Source organism: Montipora foliosa, chromosome 8 (genome assembly GCF_036669935.1).
Source record: "Montipora foliosa isolate CH-2021 chromosome 8, ASM3666993v2, whole genome shotgun sequence".
Lineage (NCBI taxonomy): Eukaryota > Metazoa > Cnidaria > Anthozoa > Scleractinia > Acroporidae > Montipora > Montipora foliosa.
In genome coordinates, this window is record NC_090876.1 from 50151896 (window position 1) to 50164395 (window position 12500).

The 12500-nt window shown below is 38.5% G+C and overlaps 3 protein-coding genes across 3 annotated transcripts in view; 2 read left to right on the plus strand and 1 right to left on the minus strand.

The window, feature by feature from the left end:
• The window catches only part of LOC137968899 (uncharacterized), a 10016-nt gene extending 7303 nt beyond the window's left edge, over nt 1–2713 (plus strand). The window contains exon 3 of the mRNA XM_068815368.1: nt 1154–2713. Coding sequence (XP_068671469.1) covers nt 1154–2575 — 1422 coding nt within the window. The 3' untranslated portion in view covers nt 2576–2713. The remainder of the gene's footprint in view (nt 1–1153) is intronic.
• Nucleotides 2714–4962: 2249 nt separating this feature from the next.
• On the plus strand, nt 4963–8284 carry LOC137967540 (small ribosomal subunit protein uS15). Its single transcript, XM_068814046.1, has 7 exons — nt 4963–5072; nt 5249–5297; nt 5843–5921; nt 6676–6759; nt 6890–6975; nt 7414–7514; nt 8201–8284. The coding sequence occupies exons 1-7, from the start codon at nt 5050–5052 to the stop codon at nt 8232–8234; spliced, it is 456 nt and encodes a 151-aa protein (XP_068670147.1). The 5' UTR covers nt 4963–5049; the 3' UTR covers nt 8235–8284.
• Nucleotides 8263–12500, minus strand: part of LOC137967538 (sorting nexin-4-like) — a 15792-nt gene continuing 11554 nt past the window's right edge. Inside the window, exons 12-14 of the mRNA XM_068814045.1 lie at nt 12150–12325; nt 11943–12057; nt 8263–9786 (exon numbers count right to left, since the gene is read on the minus strand). Coding sequence (XP_068670146.1) covers nt 9739–9786; nt 11943–12057; nt 12150–12325 — 339 coding nt within the window. The 3' untranslated portion in view covers nt 8263–9738. The remainder of the gene's footprint in view (nt 9787–11942; nt 12058–12149; nt 12326–12500) is intronic.

Genomic DNA, 12500 nt, shown 5'->3' on the forward strand with positions numbered 1-12500 from the left:
GTGTACTATTAGTAAGCTTGGATTATTGCAATGCGCTCGACAGTCGCTTTGGAAGCAAAGGAGACGAGTAACCGGCATCAAGGCTGGCATGCATCATTTCCAAAATAAATAAATTTCTGAGTTCACTTCGACTTCTTTTTTTACAACAAAAGTTAGAGTGCAAATTGCTGTGGTTATTAGTTCGACTTTTTGTGTGAATAAGTATTGATTATGTGAGGGTGGTGGAATGTGACTAAAAACGGAAAGTTAAGGACGGTGCCTACTATTGTTATTGCGCATACGTTCTGCGCATCTCCAGATACTCGGATTTCCTATCGGAAGTGCTTACCAATGCAGGGATATTTTTGCGCGGTTTAAATTTATGCGTAGAAAGCAGAACTTAGCAAGTGCTCTTGGTATCCAAAAATAAAATTGCCAAAAGTCAGCATATCGGTGCAAATCAGTCACGAATGATCATTTGCGCATATAAACCGAGATGAGCATGCATGTATGGCGGCGTTTTGGCGGCGTAATTCAAGGTGGCGCTGAAAAAGCAGACGAACGAAAAAAAGTCACCCTAAGCACAGGATATCCAAGATTAAAATGCAGTATAAAAGGTTTCATACAGGAGTATATAGGGATGAACTTAATATAGGAAATCGTATGAGAGTGCGTTTCGTGATTTATGGCACAAGTGGTGTTTTGAAAGTTCTCAATGTTGCGGCGAGTGCTTTTTGATAGTTTCCCTGCTAGCAGAGGTCTCGATCTTTTCTTTTGCGTTCGGTGGACTGACTAGTACGAGAAAAGAGTCCTCTGACATGGATTCACCCACCGTGCATTCTAAACAGTGCGTGCAGAGCCTTTCCAAAAATATGGGGGTGTTTCGGCGGGAAAATAGGGGACTGTTCACTCAAGTGATACATGAAGCACCAAGGGTCCAGTAGCGCTCAAACTTTCAAACAACGAAAGCCTTACAAATGATCTTCTCTGCTTTCGGCCATTTGTAACAACAACAACAAAGGAAGTCTTCACACGTTCCAAGGTAAGTGATTAGGTAAAATTTGTACTTATATGACAGGAGGAGTCACTTGCGGAAAGAAAGTGAACTTTTTTTTTTCTTCTTTTGCTCTACGGTTGTTCCTTATATCTCAGGTTGCAAGACACGTCCATGTGAGGGAAAAGATATGTCCCACGTAGAACTGCACCTAAAAACCGGCCAGATGATATAAAAGAGAATAGACGTATCCTGTCGGAGAAAGGTTTGTCGAATAGCGCACAAAGTTATGCTGAAGATTCATCCTGGGCTACAAGAAGTATGTCAAAGAAAAGAAAGCTAGATGATGCAGATACCCACCATTCTACAAGACACAGCGACGGAATAAAACCTCTTAAAGAAACTGCAGATCAGCTAAGGCCAAATGATGCGGAAGAGCGTTATCACTTTAGAAAGAAGAGAGTCGGAAGATATTTCACTGAAACTCATCCATCCGGAAAATCATTGAGCCATGGCACATCAAAATCTGCTGAAGATGAGATCTTTACTTGTAAGCAGAGTTCTGATATTGGTCAATGTAGTGAAGTAAACCACACGCTCATTCACTCATTGCCATACCCTGCAGAGGGCGTTGAGGTAGTGTATACATCAGACCCAGTTGAGGTTGAAGCATGGTTAAGAAATAATGTCATTGATTGCTTTGCCCAGGCAGTTGGATTTGACACGTCTGAACGGAAACGTCGGCTTAAAAGCGAAAAGAAAGGAGAAAATGAGAACAAGACTGCTGTTCTGCAGTTAGCAGTGGAAAGCTCTTGCCTTGTTTATCATCTTTACAACGTTACAACTCCCCCAAAAGTTCTTGCATCCGTTCTGAGTGATGAAAAGATCTCCAAAATTGGAAGTGGAATTTTACAGCTTGCTGCAAAAGTAAAGAAAGATACTGGTTTGAAATGCTTAGGGTTAGTGGATATCAAAACACTGGCAAAAAGTTTAGGCATTGGAACATCAAAGAAGCTTCAACTGAAATCTCTTGCTAAAAGGTTGCTGGGAATTGAACTTCAAATGCCCCTGTGGGTGGCCACAGGTAACTGGGAGAAGTTTCCATTAACTATTATACAGATCCACTGTGCTGCATTAGATGCATGGACTATATTTAAAATTTATCAGCACATAAATGCCATGCCAGGCACAAGTAACCTTCAAGACAAAAGCTCAATTTCCTGTCATGTTTGTGGCAAAAAAGGCATCGTTGAGGATGCCCTTTCTGAACATATTAAAATTCATTCCAAATGCAAGTGTGGTCAGTTCTTTGCGACTAAAATACCTAAGAAACACAGAAGGGAATGTCCAGTGCTTTCACCCTGTGAAAGGCATATACGTTACAGATTTGCAGGTGAACCAGGCCTTTGTTTTGCATGTGGAAAGAGGTATAAGACATGGGAAAGACTGATGGAACATATCAAAGAAGCTGGTCATGTGACATGCCCCTTTTGCAAAAGGTTATTGCACCACAACAAAAGTTTCTCACATATTAAAAACTGTCAGAACTTTATCAGTGAAGAATGGAAGGAGATTAATAATAGTAAAAGTGAAGGACTGTAGTGAACTATAAAGTTTATTAGCATTTTTTGTAAATTAAAAGATTCTAACGGTTATTTGACTCAGTGCAGAAACAAATTTGTTGTTTCCTTTATTGAAACAGTTATCTTGTTGCAAGTCAGAGGCAATTTTGTTGAAGACTTAAGCACCCTCTCTTTTTGTCAATATTATTAGGTTTGATGATATGAACGAGAGGAATGTGAAACAGGCAATGCTGGTAGTATGTTTTGTTGGTTTCTGCTTGTGAAATAAAAAAAAAAGTTTTTCTCTGCATCTTGGCCTTTAAAATCTCCACTTCTGTATCTTTTTAATTTGAAGTTCAAACTCTGGGTTCACAATATTACCAGATAATTTCTCTAATATTTACAAAATGTTAAAATGTGACCTTCCAGAGGAAAATGTACTGTCACTAATGGCTTTCTTTGATGTGGGTGAAACGATTGACTTTCTACCAGATTGCAATTGTGTACGAGTTATTAAGCCATGTGAACAGCTAAACAAGTTTTTTAGAATCCCACACAAGTGTTCACACTCACCACTGGCACATGAGCTAGAGAAAAAGTTTGCATTGGTGGGCACACTAATAGTAGATAGTTATGCTGATAAGTGATAGCTATATAGTGACAAAATTGAACTCTTGATATGCACAACTCTTAAGAAAATGAAAAAAATATAGAATATGGAAATCTTAACTAATTCGAAAATAGTTATTGTAATATATCATAAATCTAAATAGTGGTATAAAGGTTGTGCATTTAGCATAGACATTGCCTAAACAGGAATGTTTAAAACTTATTGATTTCTTCAATCATCCTGAATCACTGCTTTTTGGTTTTCAAGGTCAAGAGTAGGGCATGGAGTTTTGATCGAACTTAGTATGCCAGAGTTAGTGCCAACTTTGCTCTACACTGTATGTAGCTCATGATCAGCCGAGAAATTTTTCAGTGGCTGCTATCGCCTTGTGTGCCACTTTATTGTTCTTACATATTTTGACATCATCTCACCCTGCCAGCAGTGGCCATTCTTAACTCGACAAGAAAGGACTCTCCAGAAGTTGTGTAAAGTTGAGTACCCGCAAGCCGTTGCTTGGAGACAGTGCCAAAAACCCAGGCCGAGCCTCTATCGTATGCCTACACACCATGAAGGCTCGATTTTGGTCTTTGCTTTGTCAAAAATATGATGTGCACACTGCCTAAACCGGTTTGATGGGAGTGACTAGCCCAGAAAGTTGGGCTGTGGTGACTTAAAAGACTTGACATGATTTCTGCAGAGTCTCTCTTGCTCACCCTCTGGTAAGCTTTAGAGAGTTTCTGCTTGCAGGATGACGCCATCTGTGATCTATTACTGAACAGACGCGCAGCAACATGGAAATAAACTCTGGAGGGACTAAGGATGCGTTCAATTGACTGTATTCCGGAATAGGAATACATGGAAAGGAATAAGGAAAGGAACTTTATTAGGTGTCTAGTCCTTCTAGCGCTGGAGCCCTAATTGGGAACACTGTAAGCTGAAATGAACAAGGAGCAGGAGCAAGGGTGGCACAGTTGGTTGGTGCGCGGCCTTGGTGCAAGAGTGCCCCTAAGTTCGATCCTCCCCCCCCCCCCCCCCTGGATCTCACATCCTTGTTACGACTTCTTCCCTTTCAGTGTAGCTTGAGTAGCTTTAAATACCCTTAAAATGGAGCACTGATGGAAAGAGAAGGGTAAAATGAGCTCACCATTGGCTTCCTGGGAGAATACCCTCTAGCCCGGGCAGGGGGGAGACTCCCATATAAAAAGGGAAGGGATGCTTATCATCTCGGTTAGTGGTATAAATTTTGGATTTTGGTCTCCCTTAGGGTGTTCTGGGCAAAACGCAATCATATATGGCCGTGAAGGTCTCCTTTAGGGTTGTGCACGAAGAAATATAAAGGTGTATCTTTACACTTTTATATTTCTTGAAAGTATTACATGATAATGTCTTTGCCATCATTAAAAAGGAACTGTATTTTTTATATATCTGTGTTTTAATATGGACTCTTTTAAAGGTCAAAAAAACCCTGGGCCATGCCCAGATTGATTTCTATTAGGGGTTTAATTTAAAATTTCCGACGAGTATTCCTCCCCTTTTTATATGGAACCCCCCCCCACCCCCGGGCCCTCAAGAGGGTAAAGAAATTACCGACGTTAAATAAGGTGTACCTTCACCTTTACCTATTAACGCAAATCAAGTCGAATGTTGGAATAGAAGTTAAAAATTCTTCGCCTTTACGGATTCACGTTGAAATTGTCAAACACCATCTAAAATGCTTCAAAACGCCAGGCTAGGCAGTCACTAGTGCCATGTAAATTTCTTATTCCGGAAGGCCTTAGCCCTAGTCTAAGCCCTTTTGGATTTCTGGGAAATTTATGAAATTTTGACCACGTGAATTCTTTCTCTTCTCGCGGCCATCTTGGAATATAGTGGAAGCGAAATAACAGCCACAAAAAAAGGCCAAAATGGGTCGTATGCACGCTCCAGGGTGAGTAAATAGCCCAAATTTGTATTTTATGCAACAGAAGGGGCCATGTTCGGAAAGAGAATAAACTAATAATTTGTGCTTTTGCTTCTCCAATCGTCTCCTTTCGTGTTGTTTAACTCGAAGCTCTCAAATGTACTGTCTCTTACTATCGATAAAATGTCTGTTTTTTCTTAAAGGAAAGGTATTTCTGGTTCAGCTTTGCCGTATCGCCGAAGTGTACCGACGGTGAGAATTAATCTTACATAAAATGTCTTGGCAGTCACGTTGTTACCTTAATTTCATAGGACTCGTGAATGTGTAGATAATGCAGATGTAGATGTGTCAATTAGTGTTAAATCGATTTGTAGGCAATGGAAACGCAATGTGATACTTTTTAAAGAATGAAAACCATTACTGATAGTGTTCTCAAAATGAAAAGAATTGTATGTGTATCAAGCACTGAATCCAGAGAACAGTGGAAAAGTTCATGGATTATGGAAATGGTAAGAAATTTTGTCTTTTTATTCTGTAATTTACCCAGTTTGCTTTCTTAAGGTAATTTATTGGTAACAAAAAATGATGGTTTCATCACCAAACAAATATAAATAAATTTGGCCAGATAAAGCCAAGCATGGCTCAAGAACACTGGATTGCAACTAATTATTGTACTGACCAGAACTGTCTTCTATCTAAGAATTCATTACACATCAAAAGATTCTTAGATAAATGGCTGAAACAAATTTTTAAAGGACCAATGAATTCATTAATTTAAATTTGTGTTTGTGATTTAGTGGCTCAAGTTGACCTCAGATGATGTCAAAGAACAAATATACAAGTTAGCAAAGAAGGGCCTAACTCCATCACAGATTGGTATGCACATTGAAAATATGGCGCAAGTTAATCATTATTGAGGTTACCATTGTTTTCATGTACTAGTTTTCTGCTTTTAGATGATGTACTACATATGTGTACTTACCAGCTGGGATACCACTCCTACAGATAATTTGATCATGGAGGCTTCTGGCATGGAGCGGCAGGTACAAAACATAGGTCACAAGTCCTTGTTTTACCAATACAGAAAGTATCCTAAACATTCATAAGCCTAAGGTTAGCTTTTATGAATGTTTAGGATACTTTCTGTATTGGTAAAACAATGACCTGTGACCTGTGTTTTGTATCTGCCAGGCATGGAGCTCTGAAGACAAATTCACGCAGTGAACCATGTGGAATATTTAAACCTGGCACGACTGCATGCAAATTTCATTCCTCAATCACTTTGTGCATTCTGTTTATGGAAAATGACTTTCCTAGTGTCTAATAGTAATGAAGTAGAGAATGTCTACAACTGATCATGAACACTACATCTGTGTAAATAGTAGTCCTTTATCAAAATGAATTGCATCAAGGCCATACTAAAGTAGTGTCTTCATGTACATCTACGGAACACAATTACCAACATATTTTATGGTTAAAGGCAATGGGTGTTAAAAGGAAAATTATTTCCAAAAACTCCTCTTTTTGACTTTGACCTAATGATGGTCATTCTTTTTAAATTTCGAAGTGCATGTTTAGGAAAATTGTGGGTTGATTTATGGATTGAATGCAATTTCTTTTCTCAAAACAGGTGTGATACTGCGAGACTCGCATGGTGTGGCTCAAGTTCGGTATATAACAGGCAACAAGATCCTTAGGATTCTGAAAGCTAAAGGTACAAAATCTGATGCAAAATATTTTTATTTCTTAGGAGACTGTGCAAGAGTATCAGTAAATGTTGTTGATTGGTTGTTCCAAAAACTGCTTTTTCATTTCATTTTGTTTACGAGTCTTTTCTTTATCAGGGTTAGCAGGAACTCTTCCAGAGGACCTGTATTTCCTCATCAAGAAAGCAGTTGCTGTTCGAAAGCATCTTGAAAAGCACCGAAAGGTGGGTTGGACTAGAATCCTGTGACCTCTTTATAAGATAATGAACATATGACTAAGAATTGAACTTTTAAATTTAATTTACCATTTGAATGCCAACTTGGCCCCCGAAGAAAAAAAACAAAAAACTTCAATGGCACCTCCTGTGGCAGCCATTGTTTTCTTGAAACTGATTTTTCATTATATCCAGTAAGGGGCTACTTTGTGCCTTACGGCCCATCACCATCTGTAGTGTATTGAACAAGAATCTTCCTTTTACCTTTACCTGAGGTTCTCTGCTAGTGTTACCAGAGAAATGTTTTCGACCTCTAACCATTGGCTTCCAAGAGCATAGCATTTTCAAGGCTTGAGGAAAATTGCACCCAGGCTTTGGATTATTAAACCTGGGGTAAATTAAGATTGATAATAATAACATTATTAAAAGAACTTTTTTTGCTATTAGGACAAGGATTCCAAATTCAGGCTTATCCTCATAGAGAGCAGAATTCATCGCCTTGCCCGTTACTACAAGACCAAAAGGCTGTTGCCGCCAAACTGGAAATAGTAAGAATAATGATCTTGTTTTGTTCAATCTCTCTAGCTTGAAACCAAAAACTGGGTCTGTTTAGCTTTCCTTGATGTTTAGGGTTGAGAGAAATTTGTGTGCTTTACATTTGAGCAAATTCCTTGTTTTACGAAGGTGAAAATTTCCTGCAGCAAATGGAATAGTATTTTCCATCTTGCTGAATGAAGCCACTGACCCTGATTAGAAACAGATAAATGGAATGCAATTTTCCCATTTTAGCTTTACTCTGGAATGTCAGGTTAGCCTGTCAAGTATAATAAGAACATTATCTGTAATGCCAGGATTTCATTTCAGAAAACATGTTCTATTTGATCCTTCCCCAGAATGTCCTGAATTTTTGGTCAAATGGAAAGTACCTACTGTTTTTCCTCCATACTTGCTCTCTCTCTCTCATGTCTGTTTTTTATGCGAACTACAAAAAGTCGAAATTGGTGGGTAGAGGGCAAAACGTTTACACCCTGAGTTGTTTGTAAAAGATTGTTCAACAGTTTTACATGCAATATTTTGGTGGTTGCTCTTGGGGAATAACTTATTTCAGATTTTAAATTAGACGTGAGTGTAATTAAGTTTTGAAAATGTTGGCACCAAGGGAAATTGCCTTGCATAACCTTGGCTATTGTTTAGCTCTTTTGCCTGATGATCCATCTTTTGTTCCTTCTTTCAGTGAGTCATCAACTGCCTCTGCTTTGGTTGCATAAACAATGTAATACAGTGAATTCAATAAAGTTATAATAATTGAGTTGCTTTATTTGTCTCGCATGATATCTTTTTCCTTACATTTTGACATTCAGTACAAGGTGTGGGATTCAAACAAAGATCCAAGAAAGGCACCATTTTCAATTTATTTGCATTCTTTCATGAGCACACTATCCAGTGACTCTGACTCCTAAGGAAGGCAATCATTTCCTTTGGATCAATTGGATAAGTCGAACTATCACTTATGGCAGGATGCAAACTATTTGCAGTCTGTACTCGAACGCAGAGCTTGACAACTTTTTTTGTATGCCGCTGTTGAAGGATGTGATTCATGTACACTACCTGAATTGCATCGCGCACACCCGACCAAAAAGGCGTTATTCGGTGTGGACAAAAGTGAATTTCATTCTCGAGCAAAATCTTTTGCAGGAAGACCTAATCAAGAAAATGCTTAATGGGTCAACATTTCAACACGCTCTGTGGCAGCGATTCCTGCATTTATGCAAAAAACGCGCCAGAGCCAACTTTCGAGCCCACATGGCCAACCAGACCGGAAGCAGCAGTACAACCAGCGATGATGATGTCACTTTTTGGATCCTTGCTGTAACAGCCCATGAGAATAAGTCATGCTTGCTGAAAGCTTTGAGCTAACATGCCCCTTAACCTATTGACCCCTCGACAGACGATTTTACTTGTCAATGGGGGTGGTCCAGGTGTCAATAGGTTAAAGGGATGGCACTTAACTACAGAAAGACAATGGTTGCTAAGGAACCGTTTTAGTCAAGAGACCTACAAAAAGGTTGCATGGATGGTTCTTTGAAGTAACGTTTTCAATGGAAATCAGACATCACTTCAGTCAGAAGGAGCATGCATAACTAATCCCAGTCCTCTGCCATGTGTTTCAGTGAAAAACGTAAAAACTCTCGGGAAATGAAAGGGAGACACTGTTTTTTCACTGGATGGGAACATCCCATCATTTTTCATAAACTGTAGCTGGGAACTGATATTTGGAAAAATGTATCAATGGAGAACCTTATGATGTCATAATTTTTGTGAGAATTCCATGCTACAGATTTTGTTGTGTTAAACATTTGTGAAAAACATGGTTAACTCGCTGAGCTTTTAGGCATTTTCTGTTTTGGTATGGTTGTAGGTCGAACCAGCTCAAGAAATTTAAGGTGGCTCAAAACAGTTTCAACACTCTCTTTAGATCCAATGATGCTACAATACTGTATCGGTAACATATGAAACACCGATTATTTCCAACCAAGATGTGATCAAAATAGAGATGAGATCTTCTGGGTTCATCATGGAAAGCAAAAATCCCTTAAATTCAATGACTTTAATCTTGAGTCGTAACATAATGTATGTGTGAAAACATCTGCAATCATATTTCTTTCTTGTTAAAACAACTATAAAGCCCTCAGGGCACTGCCATTGTTATCATACAAAGTGTCTGTCATTTACCAATGTAGTTATCATTACATTTTTATTGAAAGGAAAGTATTATAAGTTCTTTGCAGTCTCCTTCACTTCTTCCCATGTTGAAATTCCCTGAAAAACCAAAGGCAAATTAACTGTCAATAAAAAAATATTGTTAACATAACTTTTAAAGATGAGGTCACCTGACTAAGTGATGATTATTGTTGAACTCTAACTCCATTGGTTCCAGATGCAAGTCTTGCTCGGATTATTGGCTAGAGTTACATGTATGTTCGGCAGAGTCACAGTTCAACTCTGGGACAATACTTGTACATACAGTAAAATTAATAACCAACTGGCCAAGTGGATAGAGCTACTATAACTAAGTCTTGTCTTCATGAAATACTGTAAGCACTATCAAAAACAACAATTTACTACTGTATCTACTGGAAATTAAAATAATCTGGTTGTTGAGTCATCCCATTGCATGGTGAAATGTTCCATTTGTAACAACTTGTCACTTGATTTTTTGTAAACAAGATGATTCAGCTGGTTTCATCAGATCTTTTTTTTCCAGAAATGAAAAGAGAGGCTCAAAATATGCTAGCACGTATATCTTAATGCCCATATTCTTTAAACAATATTTTGTTGTAGATGAAAGAAATTATAAGGATTCGTATGGGAAAAGTCACTTTGCCCTCAATTCACGCTTCAATAATGTTCACATACCAATCCCTGTTTTTTTGGTTTCCAAATTTCCATCCTTCCTTAGTTTTTCTTGCTTCTTCTACGTGTACATTCAATAACTCTTAAAATCTCATCTCTTTTTTCTGCACTTTGTTATGGAAATTTTTGTTTGAGGGGAAAAACCTCACTTCTAATGAAAAGTACATGCATGGAATTCCTGAGTTTTTAAATGGTTATAAATCTTGACCTTGAGAGGTACTTTCTGTGGAAATTTGCATTCTGTAAGTGAAACATGATCTATTAATTTAATTATAAAGCCCTTGCTTCAAGTTTTCCAATTGTTGGTCACATGACCTTGAGAAGAACTAAGATCAGGTGTGGTTCCATACAGTCCAGGAAACCTTTGTCGATCATTTTATTCTTTGGCTTTTGAGAAGTTCCTGGAGTAGAGAGATCAATAAGCATGACCTTGTGTTTATTTACTTGCTTTTAAGGACGTTCGCGCCCATTGCTACTGCGCATCTTTTCGCACATGTCACGCACACGTCATGCATTGTAGACCACGCAGGTAAACACGATGCTAAAGGGGCAAAAATTTTCCACAAGAATGGAACGTGAAAGTATGTGGCATCATTTGATAGCTGGGGACCCTGGTCTTCTCGGAAGTGTCACGCAATGGCGTGACAGTGTGAATAGACAATTGCTTTGAGAACTTCGCAGCGATTTTACTCTCTTGAATGCTCGGTGACCCCCATTTTTCTTTCCGTAGATCACTTCCTTTCTTGATTTTGTCCATTTTAACAAAAAACAAAAAAATCTGTACGTGAGAAGTTACAAATATTTGGCCTTTTATGCTCTCGTGTGACCGAAGTTTTCTTTCTTAGACTAATATGTATCGTTTTTCAAGGTCTATTTCACCTCAGAAAAAGACATCAGTTGCAAAGGTTAATTTAGTTATATTAGTTATGTTGAACTGAGTACGTTTACCTGATCTAAATTTCACTCATGTAGCTTTTTTATTGCTGACAGTTGTAAGCTAAGATCGTCTTAAAGTAACACAATCTTCGAAAAATGCACCTCATGATCTCGAAAACGAGCACGGTGACCCCCCATTTTTTTTGCCTTTTTGGCAAAAGTAGATCATTACCTTTCTGCGTGGCAAGTTTTAAAAAAATCTGTACGTGGGAACGTTTTGGGCGCGAACGTCCTTAAGATGTCAGTAATTGCACAACAGAATGCAGAAAGGAACCCTTGCGTAGAAAACTGTTGCTTAGAAGGTCATGTTTTCCTATAACTTGTAAACTGTGTGCCATAGAAATTTACCCCAATCTCAGACAGGAGATGGCCATAGGAATTTCTCCCGACAAGACATTCTCTTTCAATTTCTTTGAGACCAATACTTATAGACCTCTTTCATAATGGCAGCCAAATAAATTACTCTTTTGTTTTAATCCTAATAAGCCCCACTAACCTCGCTACGACGAGCAACTTTCAAAAGAATATTTGTTTTAAAACGAGGGCAGTAGGTCTAATTAACATAAATACAAAAGAATGTAAAGTTGGTCGCCATTTATGAAAGTGGTCTATTGTATGGCACTTACCACTTTACAAAGTGCCATCTGAGTCTTGATGTGTGAAGCCAATACTTCCCTCAAATCTCGTACTTCCTGTTTTTTGAACCGTTCATAGTCCTTGAGAGCTTCTTCATTGAAAAGTCTACACAACAAAATATTTTTTGATCTTCAGAAGTCAGCTTACATACTTACACTTTTACTATTTTACCACGTTTACCGTGAACATTACCTTACCTGAGATCCTCCTTGGTTGTCTGAACCGTTTCTTCCACATCACCAATCTGCTCGTCCAAATTGGCTATTTTGGACTCCAACACTTCTGCAGATTCAGCTCCAAAAATCATAGATGACAATCCTTTGAAAGAGAATCCTCCTGACTTTGCTGGGGCTTTGCCACTTTCTATTGCTTCCTGTAGGAAAAAGCAAATTCAACAACAAAGAACCTATTGTAATTTTTGTGGTATAATATGACAGTGCTCCAGAAAACGTCCATCAAGTATCTCCTTTCTTAGACCATTTGCCCAATGGGCAAGCACCCACTCCACTGATTAAGGAATTCAAAAGATGCCTCGAGACAAAGAAAAA

Bases quoted from the DNA above. Each gene is read 5' to 3' on its own strand.
- LOC137967540 (XM_068814046.1), top strand. From the start codon at position 5,050: ATGGGTCGTATGCACGCTCCAGG. The intron at 5,298-5,842 runs GTGAGAATTAAT...TTTGTGATTTAG, and splicing joins ATCGCCGAAGTGTACCGACG to TGGCTCAAGTTGACCTCAGA. The intron at 7,515-8,200 runs GTAAGAATAATG...TCCTTCTTTCAG, and splicing joins TTGCCGCCAAACTGGAAATA to TGAGTCATCAACTGCCTCTG.